At 43.4% G+C, this 21,017-nt stretch overlaps 1 protein-coding gene across 2 annotated transcripts in view; it reads right to left on the reverse strand.

The window, feature by feature from the left end:
* The window catches only part of ANKH (ANKH inorganic pyrophosphate transport regulator), a 161,385-nt gene that overhangs the window by 52,565 nt on the left and 87,803 nt on the right, over positions 1-21,017 (reverse strand). For both annotated transcript variants that reach the window (XM_033178818.1, XM_033178817.1), the window contains exon 2: positions 6,649-6,865. In XM_033178818.1, the coding sequence (XP_033034709.1) occupies positions 6,649-6,865 (217 nt within the window). The remainder of the gene's footprint in view (positions 1-6,648; positions 6,866-21,017) is intronic.

The raw sequence follows: 21,017 nt of genomic DNA on the forward strand, positions 1-21,017 counted from the left end.
TGTGAGTAGAAAATCCCAACAACTGTTTTCACCCACTGTCTTGGGGTGACTCCCTACCTCCCATGCCCCTGAGCTATTTCCCGTTAGAGCTATTGGGGGGTGAGGGGCAGGTAATTTGTTTAAAGTGCTTTGCATAGAGTCCATAATTACCAGGCTAGCTGCCTTAGCAATATTTAGCAACCTTCAGCTTCTATAAACTGACTTACCAAGACTGTTCTAAAACAGCTTGTATTCCTTATGAAGAGCAGAACATTACAAAAAAAATTAAACAAGGTTTTTGAACAGATGTAAACAAATTTTATGACACTGCAACAGCAAGAAGACAGTGACTTGACCTGTTTACAGGTTGACAGTTTTGACCCTCCTAAACAAGGGACACAGAAAGTGCCCTTCAGATTCACGGGTCCACTGACCTCAGCCAGCCAGGGCCATGGGCCCTTTCTGAATCAGTGGTTCTCAAACCTGTTCATCCAGGAGCTATTACAAACCATAAAATGTCAGTATTAACCGAAATAAGTCTAGATACATTTTTCCACATCCAATAGGCAAATTTGAGAACCATTATTCTAATTCAAATTCCCAAGTTCTCAATGTTTAAAAGTCTCACAGGTGCTGTTACTGACCCACTGTGACCAGCTTGCGAGGCTTTTCACGGGAGCAGGTATTTCACCCCTGTGCTTCTAGGGTATTATTTCCAAGGTATGTGTGTTCACTTCAATAAATACGTGTTGAGTGACTTGTATGCATCAGGTACTACACACACTAACACAGCTGTGAAGGGGACAGTTTCCTGCATCTGGGCTGGGATACAGACATTTAATATCACCCATCTATAATCTATACTAGGCAACACGTGTCCAGTGTTGGGGATGGGAGCCATAAATATCACATAGGTCTTGAAGAGATACCATAAACCCATGCACAATGTAAGTAAAGTAACTGTGAAATTTTAACGCAAGAACAAGAATTCTGTCTCACCGGCATCAAGACTTGGTGGAGTGGGGTTCAGAATAATTTATTGCAGATCTGCTTCTTTCTAGAGAACATTTCTTATTCATGTTTGAATTCTCAGGATCTAGCCCAGTGTGCTGATTGAATAAATGCTGAAATCCATAACCCCTAAAAGAAGTGACTGGGAGGCTGGGCGCGGTGGCTCACGCCTGTAATCCCAGCACTTTGGGAGGCCGAGGCGGGCGGATCACCTGAGGTCTGGAGTTCGAGACTAGCCTGGCCAACACAGTGAAACCCCGTCTCTACTAAAAATACAAAAATTAGCCAGGTGTGGTGGCAGATGCCTGTAATCCCAACTACTTGGGAGGCTGAGGCAGGAGAATCACCTGAGCCTGGGAGGCAGAGGTTGCAATAACCCGAGATCACACTACTGAACTCTAGCCTGAGTGACAGAGTAAAAAATAATAAATAAATAAATAAATAAATAAGTAAATAAAGTGACTGGGATATACTGGTAGCAAAAATATCCCTGAGTCTTCCCTCCTACTTATATCCCCACTCTTTATCACATGATTTGGCAGCTCCTCATACCAAAAGTCAGGGTCTGTTCCCCACCCCGTGAATCTGGGCTGGCCTGTGATTTGTTTGGGTCAGCAGTGTGGGTGGGAGTGACGGTGGACTGGTTCTGATTCCTGGCCTCAGGAAGTCATCAGGTGTGCTTCTGTCCCTCCACTTGGAGCATCACCACAGCCGTCTAAAAGAGCCGTCTAAAAACGCCCAGGCAAAGCTAGTGGAGGATGAGAGACTATACGGAGGAGAGCTCAGCTGTTCCAACAGAGGCCATCTAGGTTGGCCGGATGTTTGCTAACAAGGAGCCCACCAAGGTCAGCAGAGCGACCTCCTGACCCTCAGTTGATCACAGAGGCATGAGCCTAGTCAAGTTCCAAAGATCCACCCAGCCAACCTATAGTCTTGCAAACAAAAATAAATGCTTGTGTTTTAAGCTGCTGAGGATCGGGTGTTTTCTACATGGCAATAAATTGTAAGACTATACTGACACTTTCTGTTCACTCCTAGCACCCTCGTTGGTTTAAATTATGGCAAATTATACTAATTTACTCTTTATAGAGCTGGTTAATAACCCATGAATAATGGAAAAGTTTGAAAAGAGAAGTCTGGCAAACAGAACTGGGCCAGAAATTACTTCAGTGGCTCACTGGAAAGGCACAGGAACATGCAGTTTTGTTCCCCTGAATTCTGCTGCCTACCCAGGCAGCTTCAGAACATGGCAAGGGCCTCACAGGTTACTGTTAAGAATAAACGTGTAAAGAAAGTTAAAATCCACAGCAGCGGTTTCGACATCTTCGTGAATTAGGAGGTTAGGCAATACTAATTTCCATGCACACGAAATTAATTTGGACCCAAATGGGGTCAAATGCAAGGTCAGCATGCTTTCCTCCATGCACCACAATCACTGGCCTAATTGAAGGTGTGGTGATGGCAAACCCTGGGCTCTGTACTCTTGGTTTCTGTTTTGTAACTGAATCTAGCAGGACAATGCAGTTTTAAAAAATGGTGTCTACGACAGATTATGGCTCTAGTTAAGCTAAAAAAGAGATACTTGCAGCTGCTCAACAAGGGCCAAGAAAACACTCCCAAGGCTTGTGCACTTTGGGTATCTCGAGCCAGGCTATGGGTGTGCACAGAATGGACAGTAACTCTTGTCCGGTAGACCTTCTAGACTTCAACTCTCTCAATCCAACACAATTCCAAGTGTCTGCTCTATTGGCTTATTGCACAAGGCTTGGCTGGGTGGGAAGAGTTGCTGGACACATTCTCTGGGGCCATCTTTCCCTCGCAATCTCCACCAAGCATTCCCAGGGAAGTATCTGAGTGGTCAGTGGAATCTACCCCAGCCTTGTCTGAGGAAATCCATTACCAAGTGCAAAGTTTTCAAAGATGGGAGAATGCCTAGCTCAATAGTGGGGTCAAGAAAAAAAAAAAAAGAAAGAAATGTAAGGAAAAATAATTCCTTTTTTGTTTTTGAGACGGAGTCTTGCTCTGTCGCCCAGGCTGGAGTGCAGTGGCCGGATCTCAGCTCCCTGCAAGCTTCGCCTCCTGGGTTTACGCCATTCTCCCGCCTCAGCCTCCCGAGTAGCTGGGACTACAGGCGCCCGCCACCTCGCCCGGCTAGTTTTTTGTATTTTTTAGTACAGACGGGGTTTCCCCGTGTTAGTCAGGATGGTCTTGATCTCCTGACCTCGTGATCCGCGCGTCTCGGCCTCCCAAAGTGCTGGGATTACAGGCTTGAGCCACCGCGCCCAGCCGGAAAAATAATTCCTTAACTACAGTAAATCTAATGAAAAGGACCTAGTAAAAGGTTCTTTCCTTCTTTCCTTTATTGGGGCAAACCCAATGAATGAGGGATGACACTACAAAAGCTTTTAGTGCTCTTTGACCTGAGCCTATTTCAATCATCCTACTGTGACCCATTAACTGATGCACAGAGGGGACACCGCGTTAGTGAAAGTGAGAAGACACATCTGCAACTGATTTTTCAGAGCTGGTAATGTCCACACTGGAAATCCCTTGTAAGTGAAGAAGATCCTCCAGGGATTGGTAAATTGTTAGTAAACAGTGAAAAGTACGAAGTGCTGAGGTTCATCCAGACTGGGGAGAAAAAGTCTAACATAGAGAACATCACGTTGGGATGATTTTAGATAGCTATAGCAAAATATTCACTATAGCGCGCAGGGCAAATTCTTGACTCCGTTCTGTAACAAAGATAAAGAAAAATTAGACAGTGTTGTGCTGGCTGGGTGTGGTGGTTCATGCCTGTAATCCCAGCACTTTGGGGGGCTCAGGTAGGCAGATCGCTTGAACTCAGGAATTCAAGACCAGCCTGGGCAACATGGCAAAACCCCATCTCTACAAAAAAAAAAAAAAAAAAAAAATTAGCCAGATGTGGTGGCGTGCAACTGTAGTCCCAGCTACTTAAAGAGGCTGAGGTGGGAGAATTGATCAAGCCCAGGAGGTCAAGGTTGTGGTGAGTTGTGATCGCACCACTGCACTCCTGGCTGGGCAGCAGAGCAAGACTCTGTCTCAAAAACAAACAAACAAAGAAACAAACAAACTGAAGAAAGTGCTGAAATGCACCTCATCCTTCAGAAGCGGTTAGAAATAACTCAATTCATGAGGCCTGTCCCAACCCCAAAAAGAAAATTTCTTCCTGCTCTATGCTCTCACATGTCAAAAATAAATGCCTTTGAAAAATCAGAAGAACTTGCTAAAAGGAAATACATTCATTAAGGTGATGGGAAACTAGCACTTAAAGAAATGTTGAAGCCAATTCAACTACTTTTGCTTGGACAAAAGACTAGAAAGAAATCAGTTTAAACCTCGATGTATCTCATTTATATTCCCACTCTGAATTCAGCATGATGAATTTATAATACAAGGCTTCCTGTACTTACTGTAGGCCCCACCCAGGAGCTGTACATGTAGGGAATATATGCTCATTTCACTATCAGCCCAAGCAAATATAATTGGAAGACTGCTTGAAATCATACAATGGCTTTTCAAGTCAAATATACTGGGAGTATTTCCTTTCCTGTTTTATCTACGTCAGTGTTCCCCTATCACACACATAGTTATCCAGGAGCTGATTGCTGAAGTAGAAATATAAGTAGCTGTTTTCAGGATTACTAGGAAGTGAAAATGGGAGCAAGTGTCAAATATAGGTGGTGCATAGAGGCTGCCATTGGAAGGGCAACGTTCAATGACGTAGGAAAGCGGTGGGAAGAATGGCTAGGGGGTGGAGAGACAGCAACATCCCATCATGGAGCTTATGGCCACGATTACGGGAAAGAAAATGGGCAGGATCTGGATATAGAAAAGCTTACAGGATTACTAAAAACAGAAGGAGGCAGAAAGGTGAGCAAAGATGCCCGACGTAGCAGATGGCAGAGGCAGGAGAGTGGCTAAAGACTTAGGCAGAAAATGGTAAGGAGGACAACACTCTAGAAAAGGGTACGTCATTAAAATCTGATTTTCAAATGTTCCGAAGAAATTCATATGTGCTTTCATAGCAACTGTGGAAAACATTTGTTTGGTGGATGGAAAAATGCTGTGATTGCAAAAGTACAAAAACGAATAATGACTATTAAATATATATGAGATATAGAAAACCATTTTGGTTTAAATTTAAAATTTTGTAATTATATTTTAAAATTGAAAAACTAAAATGACACTGATTTTTATTTCAATGACCATCTTTTCTTCCCGACAACTGCAATAACATGGGATGCTTAGCTTTTCTCTTCCAGAATTACTGACAACTGGTAACTAGCTGTTTAGTCCCAAAGTCTCAATCAACCACGGCTAAATAGGGAATGTTGGATTATTTATAAGTCCAAGTAAAAAAAGAGCTAGCAGCAAAGGGAACTCATTTGCTCATTTAAGGAAGCCCCTTATTTTACAAAATATATGGCTTTTTTTTTTTTTTCAAATACTGTACATGTACTCTTTGAAAATGGCTCACATCAAATGTAGCAGAAATTTACTTCAAATACAGGTACCTGTGCAAACACTCAGTCCACAGTCAGCATTCAGGGCATAAACTGAGGAAATCGGAGGCAGCTCCTCTTTACTCCATGCCCTGAAGCTCTGAGCACAAATTAAAGGATCAATATCAACGCTTTGGCTGAATGTCTGGTCCATCAGCAGACACACTCTCTTCCACACTGTTCTTAGCACAAAATTTTATGCCACATTAAAAAGGAAAACCACAAAGGTCTTTCCTTATTTACATTCAGATTTGCAGTTATGTGAGTAAGCATTAGCTGCCAAGCAAACACATTGCAAATGGTCTGGGTTAATCTTTTGGTTCCTTTATTCAACACTGACAGCCATGCGTTTTATACAATCAGCAACAATTTTAAGGTACACAATGGGTTTATGAGGTGTCATTCACAGTGTTTTATGTAACTGGCTTCAATAGAGGTACCACTCAATTTTTATGCCAGGTAAGAAAAGCTGCTTTAAAGCCATGACATTCAGAAATCATGCCCTTAAGGCTTTATTCCCACCAAGAAAGCAGCAGCAGCAGAAGTCCAGCCCTGAAGGAGAGCTGCTTTTCCAGGGTCTTGGTTAAACTGGAGGCCAGTCATTGTATGTATGATACAGCTTTCCTGTTGTTTCATGGAAAGAATGCTATGACGAAAGTATTTAGTCTTGTCTTTGAATAAAATGGAATAAGATCCTAGAACAAATTAATTTAATAAATAGAACAATCTCATTTGTTCTCACTGCTAATAAGCACTAATTCTAAATAACAGTCATTCTATTTTTATTCTTAAGATTCAATGACCCAGTACAGTGATGCACACATATCTCTAATTAAAGCACCTGCTATTTTATTGGCCTTACCAAATGTTATTCCTAGGTGTAATCACCCACTAATGAAATCACTCCCTTTTACTTTGGGAATCAGAGACACAAAAACTACAGCTCCCCAGAAAAAACACATTATTGTCTTAAGCTAGGAGCACAAGCACTTTCCTTCTATTCCCTGAAAATTTCATAAGAAATGTGATAATTAGTGAAGAAACCACTTATCTCAATAAATATATTTAAATCAACGAAAAGGAATAAGAAATTGCCAAAGCGAGATTCGTCAGTGGCGGTCGGCGGCCTCACCTATCAGTGTGTGAAAGATGGCAGCGATGGCCCCGGCCACCACCATACACAGGACGGCTTTGGTCCTGTCTCGCTTGCTGTTCACAAACACCAGGCCCACATTTTTGAAGTCACTCATAGGACCCGTGAAGAACTTCATGAGGGAGTACGCCAGCCCGTAGCTGGCCAGCATCTCAACTGCATCCTCCTTGACAGCAGCAATGCCCCGGTTCAAGGCCTGGGAAGGGGGAAAAAACCCACAAGTATTAGAAATGTCGTCTCTTCTCTGGGCAGTCATATCTCTAAGATGAAACTTAGCAGATCACGTTTCTATAGAAACACGAAGAACTTGTAGGGTACATCTCATGTAATTGGATAAAGGTGATTGGTTTTCATTTTCATCTACATCAGCTTCAGTTTGAGTTTCTTTTTGTGAAGGAGATACCTGTCCACTGCCGTTAAAATAATAGCAAAACACCAACAAATATTTTATGCTAATATTTAAAAATAATTCTAAGCAGCTTTGGTAAAAAGTTGATTTTTTTAAAAATCTAAAATGTTAAATTTTGTTTGCAGGCTGAGTCGACATAATGGCAACAGACACTCTGGAAATGAGTCTAACGGTTTATATCAAGGGGATGGGTTCTTTTTTCTTTAAAGAAGGGGTGTGTGTGTGTGTTCATGTGTGCACATGTAATCTTAAATACTTGGTATACGTTATGTATTCTTCATAGCAGAGTTCTATGCTATGAAAAAAGTACTGAAGGAATTTATTATATTCTTCATTAATGCATGTTGTTTACCTGATTCCTGCATTTTGACCTGAAATACATTCCTGAGCTCTATGCAGACACATACGAAAAGAACACCTTTAGACTAAAAAACAAATGTTTTCGGATAATGGTTATACAGGAAGATGCGGTCGTAAAATACCCTGACTACTTTAGACATCCTCCAAGGCAGACCCTCTTAGGCACTGCAGGCCTTGTTGGGATGGTACTTCCAAACTAACTTTCCCACCCCGTAGACAAATCAATAACAGCAGACCAGTGGGAATGGATGTCCAGGTAGAGACAGCTTTCTGACTAAAATGCCTCTAGAACACTGCCTCTGTCATGAGGAACAGGCAACTAAGCAGAAGAGTGGGCTTTCTGTATAGTTATATATTTGTAAAAAATAGACTGTTTTTAAGGCAGTTTTAGGTTCATAGTAAAATTGAGCAGAAAGTACAGAGCATTCCCATATATCCTTTGCCCCCCACAAACACGGAGCCTCCCCTGCTATCAACATCCCACACCAGAGTGGTACATGTCTTACAATCAATGAATCTACGCTGATACATCATTATTACTCAAAGACCAGACAGTAGTCCCCTCTTATCCTTAGGGTATACATTCTAAGACCCCCAGTGAATGCCTGAAACTATGGAAAGTATCCATGTTTTTTCCTATATATACATACCTATGAGAAAGTTTAACTTATAAATTAGGCACAGTAAGAGATTAACAACAATAATCAAACAGATTATAACCATATACTATAATAAAAGTTATAGGAATGTGGTCTTTCTCTCAAAATATCTTACTGTACTCCTTGTGATGAGGAAGAGATGAAGCAAGATGGTGAGAGATTTCATTACACTACTCGGAATGGCATGCAATTTAAAACTTATGAATTGTTTATTTCTGGAACTTTCCATTTAATATTTCTGAACCTTGGTCAACCACGGATAATTGTAACCATGGATAGTAAAACTGTGGATAGGGGTGACCAGTGTAATGTGGTTTACATTGGGGCTCACTCTTGGTATATTGTACATTCTGTGGATTCTGACAAATGCAGAATGACATATATCCACAACATATTTTTAAGAAAAAAGACATGCTAAAGTCTTGGCCTGCCATTTGTCACTCATCCAATAGAGACACGATCACATTCACAGAATTCATACTCAGTCTCTGCTATGTAAACTGAAAGAAGAAGAAAGAAATTCACTTTTCCTATTTCTATTAATCAAGACAGCTGTTGATAATTTTCCCTACAAATATATGGTTATAGACATAGTCTGAGAGCTACCTTGCTATACTGGGTAAAGCTAATCTCAACAATACCAAAGGAGCCAATGGGTGCTTGAAAGAGGAAAGACTGAATACAACAAAAGATTCAAGAACTAACCTTCAAACATATATGAGAATCATACTACATTATAACAAAACAAAGTAAACTCAATCCACCATTGTGTTTCACTGAATCTGATACTATAGACTGTAAGCGTATGGCAGACACATCTGATAGCAATAACTTCAGCATACCCTGAGAATGACCCTGCATGGTAGATGCACCTGATAAGAATAATAACTTAAACATACCCCGAGAATGCTGATGCACCTGATCTACGTAAACTGCATGCTTTTTACAAATGGTAGCAGCTCTCCTGTCGGGCCTGCCACCACTGGACTTCCCTGTATGTAAGTCCCCTTGGTAAACAGGGTTTAGGTCTCAATCACTGGCTCTGGGTCTCTTCTTTGGCCTCTTGAACGTGGTGTCATCCCTACTGAAGTCAATAGGGGTCTGACACAACAGCAAGGTACATTATTAGTTATATGCCACTAAGAAAGAAAAAATGTTCCAGCCGGGGGCGGTGATTCACGTCTGTAATCCCAGCACTTCTAGAGGCCGAAGTGGGCAGATCCCTTGAGGTCAGGAGTTCAAGACAAGCCTGGCTAACATGGTGAAACCCCGTCTCTACTAAAAATACAAAAATTAGCTGGGCGTGGTGGCGCGAGCCTGTAATGCCAGCTACTCTGGAGACTGAGGCAGAAGAATCAGCTGAATCTGGGAGGTGGAGGTTGCGACGAGCTGAGATCGTGTCACTGCACTCCAAAAAAAGAAAAAAGACAAAATATTCCCAATTGTAATCGGATGTCATTGATTATAAAATGTATCCAGATTTCCAAGTTGCTAAAATATGGAGGTGGAAGGAGTGTGCCTCAGAATCTATGAAAGGAGGTATTTCATGTTACTCTTCAAGTTATTCCTTAGTTTCAAGGGGTGATGTAGTTTGTGGGCCCTACATGTAATCCAGTGTCAGCAGACTTTGGCAGAAGCGCTGGCAGAGCTACTCGGCAAAACTCGAGGGCTTCACATTCTGTGCCTTTGTTTCATTCCTTTACCAGGAGACACAGCTGACTGGTAGAATGAAAACTTAAGGGTTGACATTCTCTGCAAAGCACTGTCAGGAAAAAATGCATTTATAGGAAAATACCAATGTGAAAATACAATTAAAAAAAACTAGAATAAAAATGTATGCTAGCCGTAGGAACTCATTATCATTTTTCTGACTCAGTTGGTATTATATAAGCTAGCTTCTGATAATTGTTTCCAATTTTATCTCTAATTGTTTTCCTTTTTTCCACTAATAACGGTGAAAACTTCCATAAGAACCTTCTTAGCCTCTGCAGAGCACACCTGCTGTGATGCCTTTCTTAGAAACAAATTTTCCCTGATGGAATACATTAACATCCTAAAACAAAATAAAAACCAAAAACCTCCTTTATATCAAGTGCCTGTGTTTAATAAACATCTCTAGTCTACGGGCTCCTCCTGTCTATGTGCAAAACTTACCACTTGACAATCTACCAAATTAACTCCCTTTGGCCTTCTGCAGGGGACACTGTTGGTGTCTCACCCAGATCCCCTATCCTTTACCTGGCAGGGCACCCATCCCCAGATGCTGGGAGCTGGCCACTAATGGCTCACAGCTGTCTTCTTGTCAGGGCAAGTACTCCTAGCCACTTTGCCTTAGTGAAACTCATCTGAGGCGTCCACCATAGATCCAATCAGCACGCAGCCACTGGCTGATCTTATACACTTGGGTGATAAGATCAGTGTCCTGCCTCCAAGCAGGACCACTGTGGTACAATTCATGCTCCAGAGTTCTCCCTGGGATCAGCGTGAAGCCAGTCTCCAGTGGGGACCACATCGTCGCTTCACTTTTCCCCACCGCCTACCCTGCTTCCTCCCATACACACAGGTTTTGCTTCTAGAGAACTCCATTTAGGACAGCTTCTAATCACCTATTTGTCAGACATCAAGAATAGTGTATGGTTTGTTTTCTTTCCTATCCTTCCCCAAATCTAGGATTGTGAATTGTTTACTTGTTTTTATTGCTCGAATGTGTTAAATCTTGGATGATATCTATTATTTAGCAAAATTTTAAAAGCATCTCATAGGGCACCTAAATAATGGAGGACTAGACATTTTATGTGTCTTCTTGGCAAAGCATTCTTTTATTTTTTTGCTAAAAACACACCAGCCTGGGCTGAGGCATCCACTGAAATGCTTTCTATTTCCACCAACAGTTCCCAAACTTGAGTCCTCAAGCCAGTGCTGAGGCAGTTGGGAAGAGAGAGGGCCCAGGTAATGATAGCTCTGTCAGTGAGATGAAGTGAGTAAGTTTCATTTAGCCCGACAATTACGGTAATTTGAGGAAAGAGCACAGGGTTTAAAGCCATGCAGGCTTGAGTTGGAATCTGCTTCTATCACTTAACCGCTGAGTGGCCTTGGCTAAAGTACTTATTCTCCCTAAAATAACCCAACTGATTTGAGAAGCAAGGTAGGTAGTGCGCAGGGCATGAAGCAGTGGCTGGCTGACAGGCGCTTGAAAGCAAGGATTTTTGCCGCTTTTGTTTACTGCTGTTCACCTACCACCTTGTTGCCAAGGCGACATTGTAAACACTCCATTATTTGTTGAATGAACGAATGAAATGGCTATTTTCTACGGAGAACTTAAGAGTACATACTAGGCCGGGCGCAGTGGCTCAAGCCTGTAATCCCAGCACTTTGGGAGGCCGAGACGGGCGGATCACGAGGTCAGGAGATCGAGACCATCCTGGCTAACACGGTGAAACCCCGTCTCTACTAAAAAATACAAAAAAATCTAGCCGGGCGAGGTGGTGGGCGCCTGTAGTCCCAGCTACTCGGGAAGCTGAGGCAGGAGAATGGCGTAAACCCGGGAGGCGGAGCTTGCAGTGAGCTGAGATCCGGCCACTGCACTCCAGCCAGGGCGACAGAGTGAGACTCCGTCTCAAAACAAACAAACAAACAAACAAACAAACAAAAAAGAGTACATACTAATTGTATGAACTAATTTTTAAAGAAACACTTCTTAAAATCACATTTTAACTGCAAGATATTATTGCTTGTAAGAGATGCCATTGATTTCATGTTTTTAACGACTGTATTAAATATACACATTATTTGAAAATCATCCTGATTTCAAGAAACATTCAAAAGCATGAAAAAAGCTGCAGAATTGAGGACATGAGCTACATTCATATTACTAGCACTTTGCTATCCCCATCTGGAGCAAATGTTTCCCCCAGTGTGTTCACTGCTTAGTTCCATGTTTTCTTTTGATACCAGAAACATTGTTATCATGCAGTCTGTCAATCATTTTATGGAGTTTTTTTCTACGCTTTTGGATTTGCCGTTCTTACCCCGCCATAGATAGGTTAATTTTGTTCTAATTTACAGCTTCATTTGCACACTTTTTAATCTTCCTGAAACTTATGAAGTGAGTTATGGATTAAAATTAATTGCCTCCAACTAGTTTATTACTTCAAAAACACTTATTGAATAAAGCACCTGTGGCCCATTTATTTGTGGTGATTTCTTCCCATTCATTAAGGTTTTTTGTTTGGTTTTGTTTTTTCTCCTTGAGACAGAGTTGTGCTCTGTCGCCCAGGCTTGGAGTACAGTGGTGTGATCTTGGCTCACTGCAATCTCCACCTCCCAGGCTCAAGCAAATCTCCTGCCTCAGCCTCCCGAGTAACTAGGATTACAGAAGCCCCCCACAATGCCTGGCTAATCATTAAGTTATTACACATCCTTCAGTTACCTACTGTTTGCTTTATCTGTCTCTGTTTGCTCACCCTGTTTTTCATCATCACATGTTCACTTCCTAACGTTGTATCACAACTTTGTTATTTATTTTCTTGCCTGACTGCCCTACCTGAATGTAAGCTCCAGGAAGCAGAGACCTTCGTTTCACTGCTACATCTGCAGACCTACCACTTGGGGGCAGGGGGCATCTCAAGATAGATGATCAATAAATATTTGGAAGAATGAAATAAAATGTACACAAATAGAATAAACATTTACTGTGATATGTACTGAAGACAAAAAAGTACATAGGTGCCCCTTATTCACAGAAAGTATGTTTTAAGACCCCCAATGGATGCCTGAAACCTTGGATGGTACCCAACTCTATATATACTATGTTTTTTCCTACACATACACACACCTGTGATAAAGTCCCATTTTTTTTTTTTTTTTTTTTTGAGATGGGGCCTTTCTCTGTCACCCAAGCCGTAGTACTGTGGCAAAATCACAGCTCACCCTGCTGCCTCAACCTCCTGAGCTCAAGTGATCCTCCTGCCTCAGTCTCCCGAGCAGCTGGCACTACAGGTGTGCACCATCACACTCGGCTAATTTTTTATTTTTATTTAATTTTTTTTTTATAGAGTTGGGGTCTTGCTGTGTGGCCCAGGCTGGTTTTGGCTGAACTCCTGGGCTCAAGTGATCCTTCTGCCTCTGCCTCCCAAAGCATGACAAAGTCTAATTTATAAATTAGGCACAGTAAGAGTAACAACAACAATAATAAAATAGGACAATTATAACAATATACTGTAATAAAAGTTATGTCAATGTGGTCTCTCTCTCAAAATACTGCACAATTTTCAGACTGTGGTTGACTGCAGGTAGCTGAACCTGCAGATGTGAACCCATGGATAAGGGGGCCTGCTATATGCCAATGGCTGGACATTTTTTGCAGGAGCTCATTTAGGTAGACAAGGCAACCCCTCTAAATAGGTGATGTTTGAGCTGGGACCCAAAGACCAAGAGTGAGCCAGGTGCATAAAGAGGTGGAGGCAGGTTCAGGCCTGCAGGAGGGCTTAGTATGTTTAAGGAACAGAAGGGAGGCCAGTAAGAGAAATAGAGAGAGGTAGAAGGTGGATCTGGAAAAGCAGGCAATGGTGAGATCATTCTAGGTGGCGGTGAAGAACATGTATGTTACTGGAAGAGCAGTGGGAAGCCATTAAAGGTCTGGGCAGAGGCGGGACAGGGGCTGCCACTGGCCTTGGTGATAGAAGTGAGTTGGAGAGGGATGCGAGACACAGAGGCCAAGGGCCCCACGGTAACCCAGGCCAGACAAGGTGCAGCTTGGGCGAGGGTGAGTAGTGGAGAGGGAGAGTGGCCTGACTGGAGAGCTCGTGGGAGGGAAAGCAAATGGGTGTGGCAGGGACTACACTTGGCTTGGGTCCTGATGCCTGGCTCATGCTTCCCACGTTTCTTCCCAGGGAGCAGAGTGTGGGCAGGGGGCCGCCCCCCGCATCCTCCCGGGCATGAGAAAGAGGCAGAACCTGACGATGACTGTGGAGCTTTCTGGCTTGAGTCACTCATCAAGCGCTGCAGCAATTCTCTGGGTTGAGGAAATGAGAGAGGGAAGGTTTGAGAGGAAAAAGCAAGAGCTCCACTGGCAGCCTCATAATGGATTTGAGATTTTAAAGAGCGAAGTTGTGTGAGAGACTCAGCTCTGTGAGTCTGGAGTCCGGAGGGTCTGTCTGGGCTGTGGATATATATTTGGAGGTCATCGGCCTACAGATAGAATTTAAAGCCAGGGGACTGAACAAGATCATGTAGAAAGAACTGAGATAGGAAAAAAGAGTCCATGTTTCAGCCCCCCAGCACACTAGGAGTAAATCTAAACATACGAAGGATGTGGGGAGCCTTCTAGGTCATGCCGGTGTTGTGAGTGTGCTGTAGTTCAGTCAGTTAGATAGGAAGTGTTCTTCGGTTAATGTCAATCCCAAATACTGCTGCATCTCTAGCCAACACCAGGAAGAAGTTGCTGTGTCTGGTAAAGAGGAATAGCTACGGTCATGAAATTCAGCTAAAAAAGTGTCTAGGATGTCTCCAGCATGTATTAGGCCTTGAGGCAGATGGCCAAGACATTCACCAGGGCAGAGGTTCATTGTTTAAAGGCGAGTCTCTAAACATTCATGGGGCTTCCAAAGTAAAGACACTTTACTTTAGATTAGAGCCAGATTTAACAGCACTCCAACCATTGTAAATATGAAGCTGCCCTTTAATCACAGCCTGGGTCTGGCCCCAGGTGCACGACACAAGGCATTTCAGATCAGTCTTCTTTACACAATGGGTACTTAGCAACATGGAATGGCTGACTTAAAAACATATCTGGGGTCAGGGCAGTGGCTCACGCCTATAATCCCAGCACTTTGGGAGGCTGAGGCAGGTGGATCACCTGAAGTCAGGAGTTTGGGACCCGCCTGCCAAACATGGCAAAACCCTGTCTCTACTAAAAGCACAAAAAACGTTAGCCGGGCATGGTGGCGGGAGCCTGTAATCCCAGCTACTCTGGAGGCTGAGGCAGGAAAATTGCTTGAACTTGGGAGGAGGAGGTTGCAGTGAGCTGAGATTGCGCCACTGCACTCCAGCCTGGGCAGCAAGAGCAAAACTCCATCTCAAAAACAAAAACAAACAAACAAAAAAACCCAAACATATCTGGGTCTAGAAAGCACTGAGTGGGTCATGCAAGGCTTTGTATCTCCCAGTATCTACCAGGTTCACTGTGTTCTGTTGCCTGATTTTTTTTTTCCACAGTAAGTTAACAAAACCACAGGATATTAAAAAGTAAAAAATATAACCTCCACGGAAATGTTTACCAAATCCCACAGATATGAACTGATCTCCCTGGTATGAGCTGTCTAGATCATTAAATCCTAAAAGAGATGCCAACATTGTAAACTTCAGATCTAGAGACCGGAAATATCTTTATACTGCAGTCTGAGATTCCTCAGGACAGGAAGCCCAATTCACCCCCGATCCTGCCAGTCATTTTATGCTCATGCTAGCAACAAGCATTCCTTGCTGTGCCCCTGGGGCACGGGTTCAGGTGGTAACCCATCCTCCCTGAGAGGTCTGGTGTACAAACTGCTCAGCTCATCTCCTGTCTGGGAAACCTGCGAAGCACTGATGTGTAGACAGGTTATCTTTTGGGGTTCAGTACATAAGTTGGGCCCATGAGCCCACCCCGGCCACAGTAACAGAGTGGTCACCTAGTCTGATTCCTCTGGGCCTTTGGAGGAGAATGTTCCTTTCCATGCTTCCTGCAGGTCCCATCGTGGTTACAAGGCCCTGGGCAAAAGCCCTGCAGTCCTGCTCCAATGAACAGCAAGTCCCTGCCTCTGCCACTTGTGTCACCTCCACCTGAGATGGCACTACGTGGGCCTTTGACTGCTGCTGTCCACCCAGCAGCCGAAATTCCTGGCAACCCCAGAGCTGGGCAACAGGAGGGTGAGGGCACCTGTAGCACTCGGCCTGGGGTCCTCCAGATCCTCGCAGTCCTAGAGGTAGGTGTGCATTCTTGCTGTCCACACCATTCCAGTCGATGCATCTCTGCTCTCCTGTAAACTCCCTGCTTTTTTGAGATTCATACCCCTAGCTATATTCCTCTCTCATCTTAGAGTTCCAAATGGAGAAGTCAATCCCTTCTGGTCCCTTAGATTTTCACTGGGGACCCTGCCACTTGGCTCAGAGTCTCCTCTACATCTCAACTCTGCAGGGAAGGCAATTCAATATCCATCTGGTCAACCCACCCAAAGCCCTTTGAGTTCTTTGACTTCATGCATGCCAGTGTCCTTCTCTACTCTGCTTCAAGCACCCACTCTTGTGGCCACACCTTTGCCTTCATCATCCAGAGTTGCTCCACTTCTCAAATTTCAGTTAAAATCTCCGGCTGCAATTTCTGCCCTTTCAGCTCTCTCTGTTTCTCCCACTCCCTCAATTCTAAACTTCATTAAGCTTGGCACTCTCTTGACTCCCCACTTTCCCTCTCATTGCTCCTCCTGTCTTCCCTTCCTTACTATTGCAGCCTGCACTTCAGGGTCATCACTTAACCCCACCCTTGCCAAAACCCACGACTCATTGCCTGCAAATCTCTAGCCTTGGATTCACCTGACTGACCTATTCCACCCTTAACTGTATTTGTAGAATTCTACTTGGGCTTTGAGAGTTGCTGGAAATGAATACACAGTCACACAGTCTGCTGCCACTGCACACTCACGGTTTCCAACGCCCCCCGCATGCTGTCACCTGCCCAATTACCTCTCTAGTCTTTCCCATTCCCGGCTGTCAGTAGTCTTAAGCTGGGAAGACTTTGAGATGCGCTCCTTCTTACTCAGCAGATAACCTCACCTCTTATTCATCTGGAATGTGGAACCTATCTGGTAGAAACTAAATTTTTTATTGCTTCTCTCTCTGAAACTGCAAAACTCAACGAAGCACATCTGACCTAAGCTCTTCCTCACCTCCTCCCTCCTGTCACAAAGGAAAGGTGGGCCTGACCAGGGTGAGAGTGGGGCCATCCATCTGGGGCTCTACCTTTATGTTCCTCTGACCGTTTCAGGAGCCTTGTTCAAAGCCACCATCTTCCTCTTTTTTTTGTCTGATCTTTGCTACTTGACTGGCCTTCCCACCAATGTTTACACAGGCAAAAGTCTCTTCCATCGTATTAAGAAACCCTCTCTTGACTCCCAATATCCTCTAGGTCCCCCGCTCTTTCTTGGCTTCCCTCCTCTGTGCTCTGCAGCCCCCTGTGCGGACCCGAGACCCTGTTATTGCCCTCATCAGGTGTACAGCGGTTACCTGCTCACCTGACCACCCATATCACCAGTCTGTTACCTCCTTGAGGCAGGGACTGGGCTTATTTGTCACCAGTTTTTCTGCATTTACTTAGCACAATGCTTGAAACCCAATACATGTACAAATGAATGTGTATTAACTGTGATACAAAACTTACATCTGGCCATTCGTAAATAAAGTCTTCTAACTGTAGGTTTAGACTTCTGGATGAAAAACCCATACTTTTTTTTGGGTGGAATCTATGAACTTAAAATATGCAAAGTGCTGACAATGTCACTGTACCTATTCATGTAGTTCCGATCGTTTCTCAATAGATGGGTAGGTCTTCCATGACCATTTCCACCAAGCCACGCTAAACACCCAGGTTGCTTAACTGCAGACACACGGACATGAACAGAATGCAGCAATGGGCCACATAATTAGCCGCCTTGGTGTAAAGCGAAAGTAAAGACTTTTTTCAACTCTTTTTGGATGTCAACTGGGACAGAGGACAAGCTGTTCCATTATGGAGTCAAATCTTGTAACAGAAGTTAGTCGCCATGAGGAGGAAATCAGAAGTTCACATTCAAAGGATAACAGCTTTTTTTTTTTTCTTTTCTGACCAGACCCTGGAGAAGCTGAGTGTGCTGCTGACAGAGAACCACCTTTCACTGTGAATGATGGGTGCCTGGACGGGCGACAGGGTGTTCAGGAGAGGTGGCCATGCAAGTCAGGACCTGCCAAGGGCTGCTGGGTCCTGACCTTGTTATACACATTCATAACCACATGGTTAGAAAATAAAATCATAGGCCAGACACAGTGGCTCACGTCTGTAATCCTAGCACTTTGGGAGGCCGAGCTGCGTGGATCACCTGAGGTCAGGAGTTCAAGACCAGCCTGGCCAACGTGGCGAAACCTTATCTCTATTAAAAATACAAAAATTAGCTGGGCGTGGTGGCACATGCCTGTAATCCCAGCTACTCATGAGGCTGAGGCAGGAGAACTGCTTGAACCCGGGAGGCAGAGGTTGCAGTGAGCGGAGATTGCACCACTGTACTCTAGCCTAGCCAACAGAGTTAGACTCTGTCTCAAAACAAAACAAAACCATGTTTCTCATATGGAAACATCTTTTCAAATTCTTCCACAAAAAAAGGGTGTCCAGTTGGAAGCTGATACTGTTCCCTAAAATAGCAAGAGATTATTATGTGAAATGTTGAAAGTTGCATTTTTGACTTTCAGTAAGATGAATACTTCCTTCACTTGCTTCATCCTGGACTAGAAAAAACAATGATACCTAAGAGCCAGGTAATTATTTTATCTCATTCGGAACCAGCCTGGGCTGCCATCTAATCTTTTTGACAAAAGACAACTCCTCCATCTACAGCTTCAATGGTCTCATTATACTTATGATGACATCAAGGAAACGGACCATTGTAGTAGATGAAATCTAGTTTTAAAATCTGCCTTACACCCTAAGTCCTCAGAAAATGTACATGTGTGGACCCGTGGAAAAGTCAGAAGCACATGTGCAGGCACAGTCACCTGTGGGAAGAGCGTCCTCCAAAGATGAGGAGAATCGGCAATTTTGGATTTCAGTCCTCTCAAGGAGCCTGGGTTCCTGTAATTTTCCACTGTTATTGTTCTGCTGGTCTGAGTTTTGAAAAGTGGCTTGGGTTAAATTGGATCATTTGTCTTCCCGGTAGTTTTCCAGCCATGCTTTATTTTCCCAGGGATCTATACAGCTCTAAATGAGACTCCCTCACTCTGTTTAGCTAGAGCTTCAGCCAAGAACTTCACGCCCACACATGAGGTTGTGGTTCAGGGGGAGCAGCAGTCAAATGGAACCTGGTCCCTCTAGGAGTCAAAGTGACTGCTCTGTGTGGTGCTGTCCATATTTAGTGCTTCCTGAAAACCCCAAGACAACATTGGGCAAGTCCAAAATACAACACTGGTGTTTTCAGTCACCTCCCACACCTGGAGAGGAGCTTCCATAAAGAACAGGGACAAACAACTAGGCAGGGTATGACGACGTTTGGCTAACTCACCTTTCTCCTGTTGGTGTCTTCAACATGTCAGGAGAAAACAAAAAGCATTTTCCTGTATGACCTCTTAATATGAAAATATGCTCCATCATGAAAGGGTAGACTTAGTGCCCTAAGACCCTCTTTGAATCCTCCTGATCGCTCATGAAACATGAAGCTTATTCACCCAGCTACATTTAACTTCAATTCAAGATGGCAGAAGGCCTAACAAGAAAGGATTGCTACCATGAAAGTTGTAGTGTATTTAAACCCCAAAGCTTCCTGTGCCATTTAAGAATGCTTATTCCCCACCTCAATCTCGCAGCTTTCCTGTTAGTGAAATGCTCACATTTCCTGATTTTTTATACTTATAAAGAGAGATGGTTCTCAAATGGTATTGCTTAGTTAATATCTCAAGATTCTGCCCAAATTTTGAAACACTAGCACCAACTCCATAAACAACAACCTGGAATACAGGTTTACGTCTGGGATCCTGGGAGTCTTTTAACCAACTCTCTCTACCTACTGTCTCCCTGCTTGGTAGTAGACTTTTTTCTTGATGACCCCAGTGCCTTAACTGTGGTTATGGATCCTGAGCAGCTCAGAATCTCCATTCCTTCTTCTGACTCAAGTGCAACTTCAAGCTGTATCATCTACTGCCTTCCATGGACATTTGTAAGTGTGTTTATACGAAGTAAAAAAAGAGTGAAGGCCCATTTGCATTTGGACCTTAAGAAATCCAGTGACCATGATAATGATGATGATGATCTCAGCAGCTAGCACTGACTGAATGCTCACCCTGTGGCAGACTCTGTTCTAAGATCTTACCTTCCCCTGACAACATGGTGAGGGAGATATTTTTATTCCCCAGTTTACTGGGGAGGAAACTGATGTATGGAGAGGCGAAATCACTCATCCAGGCAGACACAAAGCTCAGAGAAAAATCCAGAGAGCCTGGCTTCACAGCTAGCGATCCTAACCCTCATTCTATTATACTAAAACCAAAGTAAAGTGAAACCCTTTACTTTCAATTAGAGATTATAGTTGGTGCTGAATTCTGCCTACTAGCAATACTTTAAACAGAGCAGACTAGCTATCAGATCAAAGAGAACTTTTGACTAAAGACTATCTTTACAAAAAATTCCAAAGATCCTAAAGTAAAGATTATTTTTTAAACAGTACTATACAACAAGCATTACGGCGTAGATGTAAAGGCTGAACTGAGTGTGACTAAAGACGTATTTAATATATCTGAGCCATGCCAAGAAAATGAGAATAAAAGAAATCAGGTCAATTATATTGTGCAATCATGACTGTGAAGCTTGGTGAAGAGTTTGAAACCTGTAAATCCAGCACCACACAGGTCATCTTGCAAAGCTCATGCACCTGCTCACCATCACCAGAGCAGTGGGGATGCCAAGAAAACCCCTATAGCAGCCTACTGAAGATAAGGACAAGAACCTTTAGCAGCTCCTTTTGTATATGGCAGAGCATATTATACAAGGATGTTTAATTTGTCCAAAGTTTTCTTCACTTCTCAGCTGCAGGGTTCATTTACTTCTGCGTGAGGGATCCATTAGAACTCATTGTTGATATTTATGTAACTGGCACACATCAAGTTTTGTGAATGAGTTCTAAGGGTCTGGGGTGCTTGATCTGGTTGTT

The sequence above is a fragment of the Trachypithecus francoisi genome, unplaced genomic scaffold, assembly GCF_009764315.1.
Source record: "Trachypithecus francoisi isolate TF-2019V2 unplaced genomic scaffold, Tfra_2.0 Lachesis_group2, whole genome shotgun sequence".
In the NCBI taxonomy this organism is placed as follows: domain Eukaryota; kingdom Metazoa; phylum Chordata; class Mammalia; order Primates; family Cercopithecidae; genus Trachypithecus; species Trachypithecus francoisi.